Here is a 17,350-nt window from a genome sequence, read left to right on the forward strand (position 1 = left end):
CATTACATTTCCATTTATCGATAATGTTTGTACATTCAACTACTCTTCTTGTGAATCAGCCATTTGAGTGGGTGATGGAAAAATCTGGAGTGGAAACAAGGTCTTCAGAGCAGACAGTGCTACCTGTCGAAGCAGATCTCTTGATGGGTCCCGATAGCTCCTCAGAGATGGATTCAGAGACAGATGACCAGTCTCATTCCCCACCGAGGTGTATGCTCTAACTTGGCATGGTTATACTGCTCATATTTGTTGGGAATCGTTGCATGGAAAACAAAAAAAATTCTACGCACACGCAATGATCTATCCATGGAGATGCATAGCAATGAGTGGGGAGAGTGTGTCTACGTTCCCTCATAGACCGTAAGCGGAAGCGTTTCACAACGCGGTTGATGTAGTCAAACTTTCTTCGTGATCCAACCGATCTATTATCAAATGTACGGCACCTCCATGTTCTGCACACGTTCAGCTCGGTGACGTCCCTCGTCTTCTTGATCCAGCAAGACGTCAAGGTAGTAGATGAGTTCCATCAGCACAACGGCGTGGTGACGGTGATTGTGAAGTGATCTCCGCAGGGCTTCGCCTAAGCACTGCAAAAATATGACCGGGGTGTAAACGTTGGAGGGGGGGCGCCGCACACGGCTAACAATTGATCTGGTGTGTGCTAGGCGCCCCCTATATATAGGTGGGAGGGGGAGGGGAGGCAGCCTGGCGCACCATATAGGTGGCCGGCCGGCCCTAGGGCTCCTGCCATGCCCCCTGCCATGTATTCCCAACGGGGAAGGAAAGAGGGGGGGAGGGAAGGAAGTGGGAATCCTAATCCGCACTTTCCTTTCCCTCACCCTTTCCTTCTCCTCCTTGGCCAGCCTGCTATGGGGGGTGCACCAGCCCCTTGTGGCGGGTGCGTTTCCTCTCTTGGCCCATAAGGCCCATAACTTTTGCTGGGGGTGCCCAGAACCCCTTCCGGTGACCCGATAAGTTCCCGGTACCCCCCAAAAGACTTCTGGTGTCCGAATACTATCGTCCTATATATGAATCTTTACCTCTCAACCATTTAGAGACTCCTCGTCATGTCCGTGATCTCATCCGAGACTCCGAACAACATTCGGTCACCAAATCACATAACTCATATAATACTATATCGTCATCGAATGTTAAGCGTGCGGACCCTACGGGTTCGAGAACTATGTAGACATGACCGAGACACCTCTCCGGTCAATAACCAATAGCGGAACCTGGATGCCCATATTGGCTCCTACATATTCGACGAGGATCTTTATCGGTCAAACCGTTATGACAACATATGTAATTCCCTTTGTCCATCGGTATGTTACTTCCCGAGATTCGATCATCAGTATCTTCATACCTAGTTCAATATCGATACGGGAAAGTCTCTTTACTCGTTTCGTAATACATCACCTAGTGACTAACTCCTTAGTTGTTTGCTTGCAAGCTTATGATGTGTATTGCCGAGACGGCCCAGAGATACCTATCTGATACTCGGAGTGCCAAATCCTAATCTCGATCTATGCCAACTCAACAAACACCTTCGGAGATACCTGTAAAGCATCTTTATGATTACCCAGTTACATTGTGATGTTTGATAGCACACAAGGTATTCCTTCAGTATTCGGAGTTGCATAATCTCATAGTCGAAGGAATATGTATTTGACATGAAGAAAGCAATAGCAATAAATTGAACGATCATTATGCTAAGCTAACGAATGGGTCTTGTCCATCCCATCATTCTCCTAATGATGTGATCTCGTTATCAAATGACAACACATGTCCATGGTCAGGAAACTTTAACCATCTTTGATCAACGAGCTAGTATAGTAGAGGCATACTAGGGACACGATATTTGTTTATGTATTCACACATGTATTTAAGTTTTTGATCAATACAATTCTAGCATGAATAATAAACCTTTCTCATGAATCAGGAAATATAAAATAACAACTTTATTATTGCCTCTAGGGCATATTTCTTTCAATATCATGCATATGATGTCTTGTATTGCATAGTTTAAACATCATATACACAATATTCAACATCATGTTCTTAGTTCAGACATCATATACGCGAATGCCCTCTGCTTAGTATATAAATCACATATGTGAATTATATCATGCGATCCTGATTACTTAGATAACATTTATGTGAATTATGTCATGCGAACCTGTTTACTAAAGACATCATATAATTATCTCATGTCATCCTATTTAGTTTGTCATCATATCTTTGAATTATGCCATGCTATGCTATCCAGTTTAGATATACATCATATATGTGAAATTATCGCATGTTATCATTTTTAGTTAAACAATATACATGTGAACTATTTCATGCCCTCTTTTTTCCACACTATCTATTGCATCTGTCTCTCATACAAGGTCTGTACATTCAACTACATTTCTTGTTTATCAACCATTTGAATTGGAGTGGGTGATGGCAGTATCCAGCGGAGTAAAAACACGGTCTTCAAATAAGCTCCCTCTCACCATTGTATAAAGACATGAATTTGAGAAGTTGACATATATACCAAGTAGAGTAGGGACTATTACTGCGGTGATTATCACACAGACACAACATGTGGAATTTAAACCCAATCACTGATTAGAACCGATATGAGATCCTCACCTGACAAAATAACATGCCATGAGAATTTTTTTAAAAATCAGTCCAGAAGTGAATCAAAAAACAACATGCTGACCTTGTTGAGGATGCACCCAAAACCACAGCCCATTGCACATTGAGGATAGGAACAATAGTGTGTTGGCAGCAATAATGCTAGAGTGGATGCCACCAGCTCGCCTTGGAGTGATCATCTACGATGCCATGGAGGTTGGCCAACTCGTCGGGCACCATGACAAAGAAAGGCACGAGGAGCCATGGACATCGAACTCTACCATCGAGGCTGACCATCGGACCACTCACTATGTTAGCGTTCGGGCACGCCCGCATCTGGCGCTTCCACTCGACCCCCTCGCGCTGGATTACCTCACGAGTGGGGCGTGCTGGATCCAATCGCTCGTACGCTGGATCCCACCACAGGTCGCTAGCTTGGCCTGAATCGAACAGCCACCACATCCACTCTCTTTCGACCACGCGGCACATCATCTCGACCGCTGCATCCACTCTCTTTCGACAACGCGGCGCATCACCTCGACCGCCGCCAATTCTTTCATGTGTCAACAAATTTCTTTATTTAGGGAACGGGAACACTTGCATGAGATTCCTTCGTTGCTTTGGGCCAATGAGGAAAATCTGGCCCAATTAACCACAAAGGTACAAAATAGCTATGGGAGTAGCTGCCCTTGCGACATCAGGCCTAGTTCGCCACAAACATTGTGCTTACTTTAGATTGGACGGTCATAAATGTTTAACAGACAAAATCAAATGGCCAGAAACACCTAATTCATGAGAGAGCGGGGATTAGGTGCAGTTTTACTGTTCCTAATGTACATGCCTTGCATGTTATCTGGAAATGTGTCGGTGCCCCTTTGCTTTCGAAGATGGGTGCATCCTTGTGATCCCTTCGGGTGTGTTTGGTAGCTGTTCCCACCCTAGCATAGTTGTTCCCCTTTGAGACATGCTAAGTCTAAACACATTGGGTACATGCATGTGTAGTTGTTTGTAGTGATGTATGTGTTGAGACATGATGTGCCGATATTGTGTTCGATGGAGAACTTTTGGGCTCGTGCACCCTCCCTGCAGGCTACCAAACACACCCTTACTGTATGGATACACCATCATGCATGTGTGTCGCAAGCATAGAGTTTCACAAACAAGTCAAATACTTTCCCATCAATATAAAAATATTATTGAAGGAACATTTCATAACTCATGGATACAACATTATATAATCTCATCTCTAGAATTGTCTCTAGGATATATTTCTAATTGATAGGATATTCGCACCCTCCAATGTGAGGCATGACTTGGCATGACGCTTTGCTAGTATATATAATGTAGAATCTTAGAAAAAAATGCAACGTACTAAAAAAATGATAATGACTAAATATTGTAAGCATATCATGCTAAATCTTGTGAAGTTCCTTGTTCTTTGAAATGTAGTCAAAACCCGTGTTGATTGACTTGCTTCGGTTTCCTTCTCTTCGTAGCTAGAATCGACACCGCCTTTAGTTGACTTGCTTATTTTCGGCTTCCTTCATTTGCCAACACCAGTACCAACACCAATACCTTTATGTGCACCAACACCAAGACCGGCATTGGCACCTACATTTGCTCCAACGCCAACTCCAACGTTAGCGCCTCCATTCGCACCAACACCAGCACCAGCACCACCATTTGCACCGGCACCAAGACCAGCATTGGCACCTACATTTGCTCCAAGGCCAGCACCAACACCAGCGCCTCCATTCGCACCAACACCAGCGCCTCCATTCGCACCAACACCAGCACCAATAAATCTATTTGCACTGACACCAAGACCAGCATTGCCACCTACATTTGCTCCAAGACCAGCTCCAACGTTAGCACCTCCATTCACACCAGCACCAGCACCACCGTTTGCATTTGCACCGGCACCAAGACCAGCATTGGCACCTACATTTGCTCCAAGACCTACATTTGCTCCAAGGCCAGCACCAACACCAGCGCCTCCATTCGCACCAACACCAGCGCCTCCATTCGCACCAACACCAGCACCAATAAATCTATTTGCATTGACACCAAGACCAGCATTGCCACCTACATTTGCTCCAAGACCAGCTCCAACGTTAGCGCCTCCATTCACACCAGCACCGGCACCACCATTTGCATTTGCGCCGGCACCAAGACCAGCATTGGCACCTACATTTGCTCCAACACCTACATTTGCTCCAAGGCCAGCACCAACACCAGCGCCTCCATTCGCACCAACACCAACATTAGCACCGATAGACTTTTGAAGCCCAATATTAGCACCGATACCCTTTTCAAGCCCAACATTAGCACCACCGTTTTCCCTAATATGAAAATAGCAACAAACATCAGGAACAACATATACAAGAACTATTAACTATGCATGCATGAGTGTGAAAGGGTGACGGTTAAACATTATAAAAAGACCCGTATGTTATATATGTGGGAATACGTTAATCACGGACTTATGTTGTGGTGACATGGCTAGAATGCTTGTAGATGGTGTATCATCTTACCCGCCTCCTCCATCCTGCAGCTGTCCACGGGACAGCGCCGGCAATGCCCCCCACGACGAGACGAGAAACACCAGGAGAACAACGGTGCTACTAGAAATCTTCGCCATTGCTGATGGTTCTCTGTGTGATTTACCTCTCCTTTTTTATGAACCGGAGGGTTCACTCTAGGACTTTAGGACACATTTATATAGAACGATGTTCCCTCCTATATTTGGCTATCTTTCATCAAGATGTGCGGTTCCTCCAATGGTTGTATATGGACTAGAGTGATACCCGGTTAACTACATTGGTCCCGAGGGCACCGGGGGTGTGGTCGCCGTGCATGTACTTGTGAGTGGAGTAGAAAGTGCCGGCATATAGCTGGAACGGATTTCATGGTGAGCCAGGAAGATGTGGTGCATCTTAGAGGTGGACGTATAACCAAAAGCCATTTATAGATTTCACTTCACATGAGCTATTTATAGCTTTCAAGTATTGTACTCCCGTGTTTCCACCCAGTGGTCTGAAGAGATGACTGCAAATGCAACTGGTTCTGTTCCACTGCCCAGCATCGCCCAGCTGGTCAGGAGAAGGCATCTCAAATGTTCCCAGAGTTGAAGGTGAAATGAATCATCAAACGTTGAGCCTGCATGTGCTGCTTGGTATCACTTTGAAATTTGTCGCACCCACAATGTATGCTCCTTTAACATGACCGAATGACACCTACTGTGTTGTCCCAACGAGTGAAATCGAAAACATTGCACAAATCCACACTAAGGAAGCCCTGATCTGAAGCCCGGAAGCCGTGCACCGCCAGGTTGTAGATAACCGTAACTAGGTAGCTTGTGGGTCAGTACTCAGTAGTATCACGGTGCTGATTCGTGGGCTGAGCGCCGACGCCGGCGTCCGGCAGGTTGGTGACCCTGACGACCAGCGGCGTGCGGACGCGGTGGTAGCCGTCGGACCACACGATCTCGCCGAAGTCGTACCGGCCGCGCGAGAGCTTCGCCGGCGTGACGGTGACGTAGTACTCGGCCCTGGCGCAGCGCGAGGAGAACGCCAGCGCTGGCGGCCACACCTCGACGTGCGCGCCCTGCGGGCTGATGACGGTAGCGTGGTACACGGTTTCCCTCTGGAGGCCCACGTTCGTCACCGTCCGCTTCACGGTCGCCGCAGCCCGCAGCTCGGGGAGCACGATGGCCGGGTAGTTGAGGTCGGCGTCGCCAATGGCGCCGCCGGCGCAGCTGGTGTCGAGCGCCGGGGAGGAGAGCACCATCTGCCGCACCTGGGCCTCCGTGTAGCCGAGGCCGCAGAGGAAGCGCACGTGGTCGCGCGCGTCCGCGTCGTACACCAGCCCCGGGTCCAGCGCCCGCAGCGGGTCCACGTGCCCCGCGCCGGTGTCGAAGGCGTCCGCGGCCTTCTGCGTGCCACCGGCCAGCATGGCGTCCGACGTGTCGTCGTGCACGTACGCCGTGGTCATGAGGGCGGACTTGACTGCGGCCGGTGACCAGGTCGGGTGCACGGACCTGAGGATGGCGACGATGCCGGTGACGTGGGGGCACGACATGGACGTGCCCGTGTCGAAGTTCCACTCCGTGGAGCGCTTGTCCAGAGGGAGCATCGTCGGCGACGACTTGGGCGGCCACGCCGCCAGGATGTTCACCCCGGGTGCGGTGACGTCAGGCTGCGAGTTCAGCAACAGATCGGTTCAGTCCATACATATGTGCTCTTCACCATGCCAAGCTCAGGTGATCGTGTCGTCTACCTTGAGAATGTTTGGAGAAATGGAGCTGGGCCCTCTGGAGGAGAAGTAGGCGATGGCCGGCGCCGGCGTCTTGTCGACGACGGTCCTGCTCGGCGAGATGTGCACGGTCGGCCGTGGCCTGCACGTGGCAGACGATGGATGCGCGGTCAGAGAAGAGCGCGTGATCTCAGCCGTGCGTGCGCCATTGGACGGCTCAGATCCGATGGCGGTAGGTGGTTGATTGGTTACCTTGAACGGCTCTGGATGTAGTTGAGGATCTGGGTGCCCTGGCGCAGGTTGACGTGGACGGTGGGCAGGAAGTTGTCCTGGTTGGACCGCCGGGAGCTGGAGTCCGCGAAGATCACGCCGGAGCCACCGCCGGCATACACCGCCAGCGCCGCGCCCTCGCCAGACACCATCCCCATCGTGGAGAAGCACAAGACGATCTTCCCAGACGCCGCCGTGCGGTTCACCAGCTGGTCCAGGGAGCACGTCCTTCGGGATCAACGCAAATCGGTCAGTCAAAACAAATAGATACTCGGTAGGCATTGTGTGTGACAGAGATTACCCATCGGCAAAGACGCTAGTGCTCTCTACTAAAGGCATTTTCATGTCCTTCACAATGAAGCCCTCTCCCTGTGTAAATTACCAAAGAAAAATGAGAAGTGCACTGTATCCAAAGTTTCTTGCATGCACCACAGTCCACAAATGCATGCATAGTCGGCCACTAGTAGGACCAAGAACTCACCACGAAGGAGGCATTGCTCCCGAGCGCGATCACCGTCGGGAACCTCCGGTCGATGGTGCTGGCGGCGACGGTGACACCCCACGGCGACACGTTCTGCACCATGGCCGCGTCGGGCCCGTCGTTGCCCGCCGAGAACACCGTGGACACCCCGAGCTGCATGGCGTGGAACGACCCGACCTCGGTGCTCGTCGCGAACAGCGGCGACAGCGGCGGCGGCGACCCGAGGGACGCCGAGATGACGTGCACGCCGTCGTGCAGCGCGTCGTTGAACGCCGCCAGGATGTCGGCGTCGTTGCACCGGCCCGTCAGGTCCTTGAACCAGCACACCTTGTACACCGCCAGCCGCGCCCTGGGGGCGCCCCCGCGTGCCGCGCCGCGGCCCAGCCCACCGAAGTAGCTCGCGTTGGGGGACACGGCGCCCACGGCCGTGGACGCCGTGTGCGTGCCGTGGCCCACGCGGTCCCGGGCCGACCGGTACTCCGCGCCGCCGCTGGTGTTCAGCGGGCCGGTCTCCGCCTCGAAGCCGGCGAGGTAGTAGCGCGCACCAATGAGCTTGCGGTTGCACGCGGTGACCGGGTCGAACTGCTGGCCTCCGACGCACGTGCCGCGCCATGACGACGGCACGGGGCCTAGGTGGGGGTCATCTCTGAAGCTCTCGGATTCAGGCCACACACCTGTTGAGGGCAGGGGCAGACACACACTGAAATGCTGAGGACCACAGCACTGTAACCACTAACAGGAATGAGTATGAGTGCAGTGCCGCTACAAAATTGTTAAGTTCAGATCTTGGCATCGCATGCCTGCATTCAAGGAATGATTGTAGTATCTTTCACTTTCATGGTTGTTCATGTCATTTCTCTTGCAGTGCCATGCCTGTGTGTTTTAGATAATTTTGTAGCTATATGTCCCTTTCAGGCTACAAGATCATGTCATGTGTGAAGCCAGAGAAGCTACAAGCAAGTATAGGACAGTGCAGCAGGGTTTGCAGGGATGTGAAATAGTTAGAGGACAAGTACCGGTGTCGAGGATACCGACAATTACGTCGTCTCCGTACTTCAAATGCATTTGGGAGGATGGTTGCTCCATATGCGAATGCAGGCTGAGGCCCATGAAATCCCAGCTCCTTGTTGTATGGAGCTGCAGCATCCTGCTCCTGAATACTGATATGACCGCTTCTGTTTCTGAATATAACGATCATGGGGTTCCTTGTCAGTTTATGGCAATAATCAAGTGCACAAAACTAGGTATATACAGATATAGGTATATTTTGGACAACAGGGACCATAGTGTTGAGTATAACTGTTACCCGACAATGTGGTGGCTTGCGTTGAATTGAGCACTGCCGCAAAACCAGAGAAACCATAGCTGTAGCTGTAGAGAATAGCTTGTCTTGCTTCCTCCGGCCTGCAATATTGTGACCATTCATGTATCCTTTTAGCCACATTTTTCTTGCCAAATGAGAACAAACATCTCCAAATTCTCTGAGATGCGAGGTTTTATCTTTAAGAGACAAAATGGTTGGATTGCTTCAAGTAAAGCATGCAATACAGATTGGATAAACTGAGAAACGGAATTAATAGAAGTTTCTACTATGGCATAAGTAGTACAAACGAAAAAATTACCTAAATTTTAACTCCAGTATTTTAACTTTATGTTGTTTACCCGATAGTCGTAGTACTACTTGAAATAACTCAGCTGAATTCATGTTATAGATGCATTGGATGGTGCTGTGCTTCTGCACTTCATTGTTTTTTTTATCAACTTCTAGAAATTCAATGGTCTTTTATTGTCCCCTTTAATTTTAGCTCAAAAGTAAGATAGTATATTACTCTGCAAAGACAGTTGACAGAAGTTGGAGATGAAACCGTGTGGTCAGAGAAGGACTAAGATCGTTGTTGTGGCCCAAGTACACAATGTGAACCTGCGATGCAACAGAAGAGAGAGCAGACATGAGGTGAACATCTGATCTGACAAACAGATAAAAAGATGAAAGAAAACCTGCACAAAAACCACTACATGTGAATGAGAAGCTGTGGTGCACTGAACAGGATCAATGGCAGCAAATGAGAGGGAGGAAACAACGAGCAGAAGCAGAAAAGCAGCCATTGCCCTTTACACAATGGCACTGGTGGAGTGGCAGGGAGATATATATAGACGCCATAGACAGACAAAAGGACACAAGATATGATTCTGCGGGGGAAAGCGTCCGTGCCATGCCTTAGGGTGCTTGGAAGACAAGCTTTGTGAATCTACAATGGCCAGGACATCCCTCCATGGCTGCATCATTCCAACTTGCCTTGTTCATCTAGTGATCTAGTCCATAGATGGCGGGTGAGATGATTAGGCCTATCGAGTTAAGTACAGGGTCTACCTGCTGAAGAGAGTACAGGATAACAGACCTAAAGTTTGTTAACTCCAACCTAACCCTCTCGCCCTCGTGTTCTAATCATCTGTGCTAGTGTTTTGTTATTTCCTAGACAGAAGAGGCAACGAGACAGCTATGAGCTACAGACATATTTAACATGCTGTAGCTTTTGGGATTCTCCAAAGGCTAACATCAAGGGATCAGCTTAAATAAGTGCCAAAAGGTTAAGATCTAAGTTCTAGGGTTCAACCAAATAGGCAAGTGCCTGGAGTTATGAAGGTAACATGTGTGCTCAAATCATTAGGCTTTCAAGATCTAGTTTAATGACAAGACAAAGCAAAGTACTTTGAGTCTGTGAGAACTTGTAAAGTGTTTGAAGAAAGTCTATAATAACTAGCAGTTGCTTTGCCGAGGAAAAACCAGAAACCTTTTCTAGCTCCTGCAACCTTCTATAGCAAAATCTAAAAAGATCATAAAAATTTTGCCGAAAAATGATAAACATAGTGTAGCTATGTATTGGAGTTTACTGCACATGTTTCCACTTAAGGACTGCGTGCAAGCATAATGCATTCGCTGAACAATGATAATACTGAGCACTCACTCTTCCAGAAAAAACTAATTAACTCTTAATCTGTATGGACCATGCCTAATTAAATAAGTTTTCACCCCTCACGCTCCACTTTATGTACATTCAACCACTTGTTCTTAAGCAACTAGTATATCTCATATGATTTAAACTGGTAAAAAGAAGGCTGTGTTAGATCTAGAATGCACACAAGTGGTAATTTTATTTTCTGGAGTATGTATTGAAATTTGCATACAGTCAGCGAGCACGCTTGTAGGGCCAACCTTGTTCGATGATATGCAGCTTTTTAACTGTTGATGGACAGGCTGATTACGGGGAAGATGGAGATATCCTTGTATAAGCTGTTATTGGTCCTGCAAGAACAAGGAAGCTGATATTACAAAAGGAGAGAACAAGAACCTGTCCAGTAGCGTAGTACAGTTTTAGCAGAACAGGAAGTATGGCAGATATCTCGAACCGCAACCATGTAGATGTAGACATAAGTGCACTCTTCAGTGATTCAAAGATAAGAGCATGCCCAGAAGGAAAATAGTGAACATCATTGCCGGCAAGTAAACCTGTCATATCTATCATTATGAAGCTTACCAAACACACCCCTTGACGTGAGAATTCATCGTATTTCTCCACTTCGGGAAAAAAAATCCAGCATGCTTCACCGACCATCAATCTTCCATCTTTAAAGTGCAGTGACATATGTAAATTTACATCATTAGTTACAGCAACCTAAGGAATGGTCTACACATGGACTGGATTTGCAGCCATGCCAGTGGTTGCCTGACATTTGGCAAGTCAAATGATTGTCGACACAATAGTGTTTAATGCTCAAAAAATGTAGGGAAAGGCTGCGTACCCAAAGTTGTCGGACTCATGCCCTGCGCAAGCGGGAGCTACGTGCACCGGGCTGCCTCAATAATTGGCTGCACAGCGTACTACCAGTTTAAGCTTTGCACATTTGTTGCAGTTATGGCCGGCTAAATAGTAATCTTCCTCTGGTTTCTGGTGAGGGAACAAATCAGAACAAGAGAGCTACTACTACTCAGAGAATGAATTGATAATGACTAAAATACATCTCCTTGTTATGTAGTCGGCCGCATGGCCTGTTGCATACTAGGGTTTACCTTCATGAACTCCTGAACCTTCATCAGGCAAGCAAAGTAAGGGAACTTTCTCAAACAGATTTCCCCAACTTCTGTCAGGTGCCACACAGCAGCTACAGCGATCACCTGGAATATCTGGAAGCGCCCGAACAACCAGGTTTTCCTAGGAAATGCTGAGAAGTCCATACATCCTAAACTGTTCAATTGAACTGCTTTGGATCTGTCGATGTGCCAGCACAGATAGATAGCTACCAAAGCCGTCTAGTTTCCAAAGTCAGGCTTATCAACTGGCCTAAAGGACGATGTTGCAAGATGCATTTTGTATAGTACAAAGAATGGATATGCACGGAGGATTTTTTTTGTGTGGTAAAGTTGAGGATATCCTTGGCAACATTTGGTTTCCTATAAATGCTAGATTTTAACTCTGAAAGCCTTATGCCAGATATATTAAAATCTATGCACACAATCAGAGAGGAAAATTGACTGAGAATATTACGAGTTCTTCTATATGTTGAAAGCAAACCATTTTGAGTAAAAAGGGAAAGAAGTTGAGCTGCTTTTCTTTCAAAAAGTACTTAAGAGTAACTAGACACTAAATGGTTATGGAACTTTTGAACAAATTAGAGAAAATATGTTTTATTACTACATGCAGCACTAAAACCAAGTTATGTATATCATATAGGGATGGCAAAATACTATAGAATTTTACAGAGGTGCAGAGCAACATGAGAATTAGATACAATTTTTTTATTTGCAAGAGTTTCTAGAGTTCATTTAGATTTCACCAAAGTGATTATTCTTGAAATGGAGTTCGGAAGATAGCTGAGCTTAGCTTGTCAGAAGATGTTAAGCACAGACTTCAACTACTTTGCAATCGATCACTTGACTATTGTCTTGACAATGTAACATGAGCTAAAATTTAACCGAATTTGGAGGGTTTTTCATTATATGGGTGCCCTTCACAAGGTAAACTCATTCACACAATGAAACACTGCAACTGCACGGTTAGCTTTTGCCATCATGCAATGAGAACGATCACGCGCAAACACAAGAAATCAAGACGCAGAAAAGGAAGACAATGATCAAAGCATGCATGAGGCGACTGTAGCATGTAGGTTGCAATCAGTAGCATAGAAAAAGACAGTGCCCTTAGAACTAACACTAGACAACTAGGAAGCTGAATAGGTTGTTGAATTCCCAGATAACAAGTTAACAAGCACGCACTACCTCGCAAGCAGCATCGTAGGAAAATCTAGACGATGATCGTTTCTGCTGTCACCAACAAATTGGGCTACCTTTAGGGCTTTCCAGGATCAGATAATTAAGGAAGACCAAGTGGAGCCGGTTACCTTTACGCGTTACGATGAAGATGCAAGTGTAAAGGGATCCAGCTTATAAAGCCTTAGAGCACTTAAGCTCAGGTAAATAAATCCCTGTTAATCTAAAAGTTAAGTTGGTGAGGCATCCGTTAACCAAGCCCTTATTAGGATTTAGTATATTTTTTTCCCTCTTGAGGATCTGAATTAAGTTCTTGAAAACATTCTACTGGTGACATAAAGGCTACACCCCCACCCGAAGAATGGGCTAGTTGGCAGACAAAATGGGCAGGGGAACACAGAAGTGTAGGCTAGCGCACCCATAGTGTGCATAGCCACCGCCAGAAGTCTCGTAGGCATTCGGTCGAACACCTGGTGGGCGCATGGCGGTCCTTGTCGAGCGGAGAGCCCGCACCGATCCAGCGAGTTCCGATGATCCAATCACGCCGGCACAACTGTCCCCCTCAGCCAGTGAGAAGCAGTTTCCATCCAATGGAAACAAGAAATGCACGTCGTGCCGCTGAACCCCAGGGGGACAGACACCTTGACTGATCTCAAATTAAGAATAGGAGATCAGCCTGACCTGAGCATGGCGATTGGCCGGGTAATCAGAGAGAGGATGGGGATGGCGACGCGCCCTAAAATCCATTTGGACAAAGGGGGATTTTTTGTTTGACCTTATAAAGATGAGGGTTTAGGAGGAAGAAGATAATGTCAGTTGGATGCTGGACTTGGAAGCCCGCCACTGGTCCAGGTATCTGATATCTCCCTCTCTCCCACCACCAAGAAGGGGGAAAAAGCGACGCTTCCGAAGCTCCCACCGCCGCAAGGGGAGGAGAGAAGTCGCCGGGATGGCAAGACCGCGGGCGCCGCGACGGGGACGCGCGCGCACTTGCCCTGGCCCGGAGGCCAATGATCACATCACGGTGGTGGAAAGGTGGCCAACGCGACAAGGACAAGAAAAAAAAAATGGGGGTCTCCACCAAGAAACCCGCCATCATTCCGCTCCACCGCCGTCGATCCCCGGCGCCAGATGAGATGAGTGCACTCCTCGCGAGTCCTCCACGGAGAAAGCAGTCCGGGGGGAGAGAGGAGTGAGCGCAACGCAACTGACCGCGGTCGAGGTCAAAGACAGAGACAGAAGACGTTGGAATCCAGCCACCACTACACTCCAACTCGAGTGCGCCCCGCCCCGCTCTGCCTTTTCTTCTCTCCCCCCCCCCCCCCCCCCCCCCCCACACACACACACACACACACACACACATCAAAAATGAAAAATCCCCCGGAAATATTACGTAAATGATAAATTCAGGGGAGGGGAGGAGAATTCGCCCATGGCCTTCTTAAAGGAGACGACGTTGGTGTGAAGGATGCTGATAGGGAAACCGCCTGCCGGAATTGAACTGCTCAGTGGTATCTTTCTTCTTCTTTTCCCCTTTTGATTGAAACGCGCGATAAATAGAGACAGGGATGTGCTCCACTTGAGGCCTTCCTCTGAGGTTCCCCATTCTGCGTAGCTTTCAGGGGGTAGAAATCTGCACCTTCTCTCCCCTTGCTTGTTCCTTGTCTGGCCTGGTTTCAGAAGAAGAAAATTAGGTTTCATGTTCTTGGTGAGACAGAGAAAGAGGCTGAGTTTGTTCCTTGGGAAATTTTGTGTTGTCATGGGTAACTGCTGGTTTAAAGGGAGTCCGTACTTCAACAGGGTTTCTTCCAATGCGACAAAGTCAGGTACTGCTCATGTTCTTCCTGGTATGGCTCATGTGACTACGAAGTACTACAATACTTTCTGCTATTTCTTTGATCCCCCAATACTGTTAGCTTTCTAGGTATATACTGATTCTTTATTACCTTTTAATAACAATTCGATGGCATCTCCGAGCAATTATTTCTCAATCTAAAAAGTGCATACCTTCATGCTTCCTAGGTTTCAGTCTGATCCACTCCATTCACCATGTATTTTTTTCAACTTGTTTTTATCCAATCAAACCAGTGATATGAACTTCAGTGATCTGTCAAAGTATTCTGAACCATTTGCAAGTTAATTTTGGAACTTCTGGATTTTTTTTTCCATTTGCAATCTTGTAGGCATACATTACATGACTTTCCCTTTTATCTGTTGCAGAATCTCCAAAATTGCAGAGCCCGTCGGAGAGGATCGAGAGGGACGATAGCCTGCTGCCGTCCAACCCACATGAGGTGGAGGCTCTGCGCAACGATTCGGCTCGGAAGAACCCTCTGATAGCATTCACGTTCGAGGAGCTCAAGAGGATGACCAAGAACTTCAGGCAGGACTCGGTGCTAGGGGGAGGTGGCTTTGGCCGGGTCTACAAAGGGTGCGTCACCAGTGATCTTCGCGAAGGGCTAACGATCCAGGAGCCGCTGCGAGTTGCGGTCAAGGTCCATGATGGAGACAACAGCTTCCAAGGCCACAGGGAGTGGCTGGTGATTACCATTTCTCAGTGATATATGTATTTTCGGTATGCTCTGGTTTACTGTTTGTTGCATATGAAGTTGATTTTTTGTTGTGTGTATGTTTTCAGGCTGAGGTCATTTTCCTTGGGCAGCTCTCACACCCAAATCTCGTGAAGTTGGTCGGTTATTGTTGCGAAGACAATCACCGGGTTCTCGTTTACGAGTTGATGCCCCTAGGGAGTGTCGAATCGCATCTGTTTTCGAGTAAGGCACCTATTGTTTCTTGTTTTGCTAGAAATTATCTCTTGATTATGACGCCAACCGGTTTCATTCACATGAACCATTTTATCATTCAATTATGTGGATTTGGAACCAAATTTGTTAACTGCCTAAAATCAATGTGCAATGAAATTTTGCAATTTCGATGTATTTCCTCACTGATTTTTTTAAATTTCAGCCAAACTTTTTGTTCATATGGTATCACACGCTATATTATGTAGATTTGTTCAAATACTTGTGATTTACTAATGCAGGGGTAATGCTGCCACTGCCATGGTCCACCAGAATGAAGATCGCACTCGGTGCGGCAAGGGGGCTTGCATTCCTGCACGAAGCTGAGAAGCCAGTCATTTACAGGGATTTCAAAACATCCAACATATTGCTCGACGAGGTATACAAACCGTGTTCAATCACTTCGATATTTGCTTCCATTCACATAAATTCAGAACTCCTTACACATGGAAAACAGTAGAATCGTTCACATAAATGGTTCAGCAAACAGAATGAACACCTGTCATTTTTCTCTTCTCTGAATCCCTCCGGCAACGTTCATCATCAGGAGTACAACGCGAAGCTCTCTGACTTCGGGCTGGCGAAGGACGGGCCGGTCGGGGACAAATCACACGTCTCGACCCGCATCATGGGCACCTACGGCTACGCCGCCCCAGAGTACATCATGACAGGTAGGTAGCCATCACCATGTCACTGAACGTGAGCAGAGCGATGAGAATTTGGTATCTGAATTTTGAACTGTTGTGCTGTTGTGTCTTGCAGGGCACCTGACGGCGATGAGCGACGTGTACAGCTACGGGGTGGTGCTGCTGGAGCTGCTGACGGGGCGCAAGTCGCTGGACAGGTCAAGACCGGTGAGGGAGCAGACGCTGACGGACTGGGCCTTCCCGCTGCTGGCGCACAGGAAGAAGGTGCTGGGCATCGTCGACCCCAGGCTCACCGCCGACGACTACCCCGTGAAGGCCGTGCACAAGACGGCCATGCTCGCCTACCACTGCCTCAGCCGCAACCCCAAGGCCAGGCCGCTCATGCGCGACATCGTCGCCACCCTCGAGCCCCTGCAGCAGCAGCAGCAGCCGCAGCCGGAGCTGGTGGTGGAGGTGAGCCCGGCCAACGGCTCCGGTGGCAATGACGGCGTGGGTGTTCGTTGATCAGACATATGTATGCTGACGTGTACGTTCTTTTCTGCATATAGTGATGCTTGTGCGAATTGTATTTTAGCAGCTGCTACATAGCTACTGACAGTGTTCTCTTGGTCGGCACACAGTGCTAAGGGTCTTTCTCTCTCTCTCTCTCTGCTTCCCATGAATTCTTCCGGAATTTCACAACTTGCAGGATCGAGAGACTTGCGGATCAAAATGGGCCTCAAGACTTCAGAGACAGAGAGATATGATGCATTACAGGATTTTATATCTTTATATGTATGCAGTTCTCGTGCATGTTTCGAAAAAAGAAAAGAGTTCTCTTAAGTACTCCTTCGGTTCACAAATATAGTTTTTGGATACTTTAATATGGATTACATACGCACTGAAATGGATGAACAAACATAGCAAAGCATATCTATGTACATCAGATTCAAAAAGAGTTAGAACAACTTATATTTGTGAACGGAGGGAGTAACTAGGATGCGGGTTTTTTGGATTAAAAGTCTCA

At 47.7% G+C, this 17,350-nt stretch overlaps 3 protein-coding genes across 9 annotated transcripts; 1 reads left to right on the top strand and 2 right to left on the bottom strand.

Moving 5' to 3' along the window:
• Positions 1 to 3,794: 3,794 nt before the first annotated feature.
• Positions 3,795 to 5,622, bottom strand: LOC147976548 (uncharacterized). Its single transcript, XM_087518863.1, has 2 exons — positions 5,160 to 5,622; positions 3,795 to 4,967 (listed from the first exon to the last, which is right to left on the bottom strand). Exons 1-2 carry the CDS (start codon positions 5,264 to 5,266, stop codon positions 4,169 to 4,171), a joined length of 906 nt encoding a protein of 301 aa, XP_087374989.1. The 5' UTR covers positions 5,267 to 5,622; the 3' UTR covers positions 3,795 to 4,168.
• A 130-nt stretch (positions 5,623 to 5,752) lies between these two features.
• UNE17 (Subtilisin-like serine endopeptidase family protein) lies at positions 5,753 to 14,193 on the bottom strand. Of its 3 annotated transcripts, XM_048716342.2 has the most exons (11): positions 11,700 to 14,193; positions 11,432 to 11,577; positions 11,167 to 11,255; positions 10,845 to 10,934; positions 8,937 to 9,034; positions 8,647 to 8,811; positions 7,631 to 8,304; positions 7,451 to 7,518; positions 7,132 to 7,377; positions 6,904 to 7,021; positions 5,753 to 6,822 (listed from the first exon to the last, which is right to left on the bottom strand). In XM_048716342.2, exons 6-11 carry the CDS (start codon positions 8,774 to 8,776, stop codon positions 5,989 to 5,991), a joined length of 2,070 nt encoding a protein of 689 aa, XP_048572299.1. In that variant the 5' UTR covers positions 8,777 to 8,811; positions 8,937 to 9,034; positions 10,845 to 10,934; positions 11,167 to 11,255; positions 11,432 to 11,577; positions 11,700 to 14,193; the 3' UTR covers positions 5,753 to 5,988. The 3 variants fall into 3 exon arrangements, with proteins under 3 accessions (XP_048572299.1, XP_048572300.1, XP_048572298.2); XM_048716343.2 differs by lacking the exons at positions 11,167 to 11,255; positions 11,432 to 11,577; positions 11,700 to 14,193 and adding an exon at positions 9,460 to 9,551 and having other exon boundaries at positions 10,845 to 10,895; XM_048716341.2 differs by lacking the exons at positions 10,845 to 10,934; positions 11,167 to 11,255; positions 11,432 to 11,577; positions 11,700 to 14,193 and adding exons at positions 9,460 to 9,551; positions 9,647 to 9,769.
• Positions 14,194 to 14,232: 39 nt separating this feature from the next.
• LOC125552695 (putative serine/threonine-protein kinase PBL16) lies at positions 14,233 to 16,987 on the top strand. 5 transcript variants are annotated; one of them, XM_048716344.2, is made up of 7 exons: positions 14,233 to 14,407; positions 14,519 to 14,743; positions 15,117 to 15,436; positions 15,535 to 15,670; positions 15,940 to 16,076; positions 16,245 to 16,368; positions 16,460 to 16,987. In XM_048716344.2, exons 1-7 carry the CDS (start codon positions 14,365 to 14,367, stop codon positions 16,846 to 16,848), a joined length of 1,374 nt encoding a protein of 457 aa, XP_048572301.1. In that variant the 5' UTR covers positions 14,233 to 14,364; the 3' UTR covers positions 16,849 to 16,987. The 5 variants fall into 5 exon arrangements, with proteins under 5 accessions (XP_048572301.1, XP_048572305.1, XP_048572302.1 ...); XM_048716345.2 differs by having other exon boundaries at positions 14,235 to 14,407; positions 14,519 to 14,722; XM_048716346.2 differs by having other exon boundaries at positions 14,245 to 14,407; positions 14,512 to 14,743.
• The last annotated feature ends 363 nt before the right edge of the window (positions 16,988 to 17,350 follow it).

Source organism: Triticum urartu, chromosome 4A, assembly GCF_056163025.1.
Source record: "Triticum urartu cultivar PI428250 chromosome 4A, HENAU_Tu73, whole genome shotgun sequence".
NCBI lineage: Eukaryota > Viridiplantae > Streptophyta > Magnoliopsida > Poales > Poaceae > Triticum > Triticum urartu.

Coding starts and splice junctions, on each gene's coding strand:
- LOC125552695 (XM_048716344.2), top strand. CDS start 14,365: ATGCTGATAGGGAAACCGCCTGCCGGAATTGAACTGCTCAGTG. Junction 14,408..14,518: donor CGGAATTGAACTGCTCAGTG/GTATCTTTCTTC, acceptor CGTAGCTTTCAG/GGGGTAGAAATCTGCACCTT. Junction 15,437..15,534: donor AAGGCCACAGGGAGTGGCTG/GTGATTACCATT, acceptor GTATGTTTTCAG/GCTGAGGTCATTTTCCTTGG.
- UNE17 (XM_048716341.2), bottom strand. CDS start 9,736: ATGGCTGCTTTTCTGCTTCTGCTCGTTGTTTCCTCCCTCTCATTTGCT. Junction 8,812..8,936: donor GCAAGCCACCACATTGTCGG/GTAACAGTTATA, acceptor CGTTATATTCAG/AAACAGAAGCGGTCATATCA. Junction 7,022..7,131: donor TACATCCAGAGCCGTTCAAG/GTAACCAATCAA, acceptor TGCCACGTGCAG/GCCACGGCCGACCGTGCACA.
- LOC147976548 (XM_087518863.1), bottom strand. CDS start 5,266: ATGGCGAAGATTTCTAGTAGCACCGTTGTTCTCCTGGTGTTTCTCGTC. Junction 4,968..5,159: donor CTGCAGGATGGAGGAGGCGG/GTAAGATGATAC, acceptor TTTTCATATTAG/GGAAAACGGTGGTGCTAATG.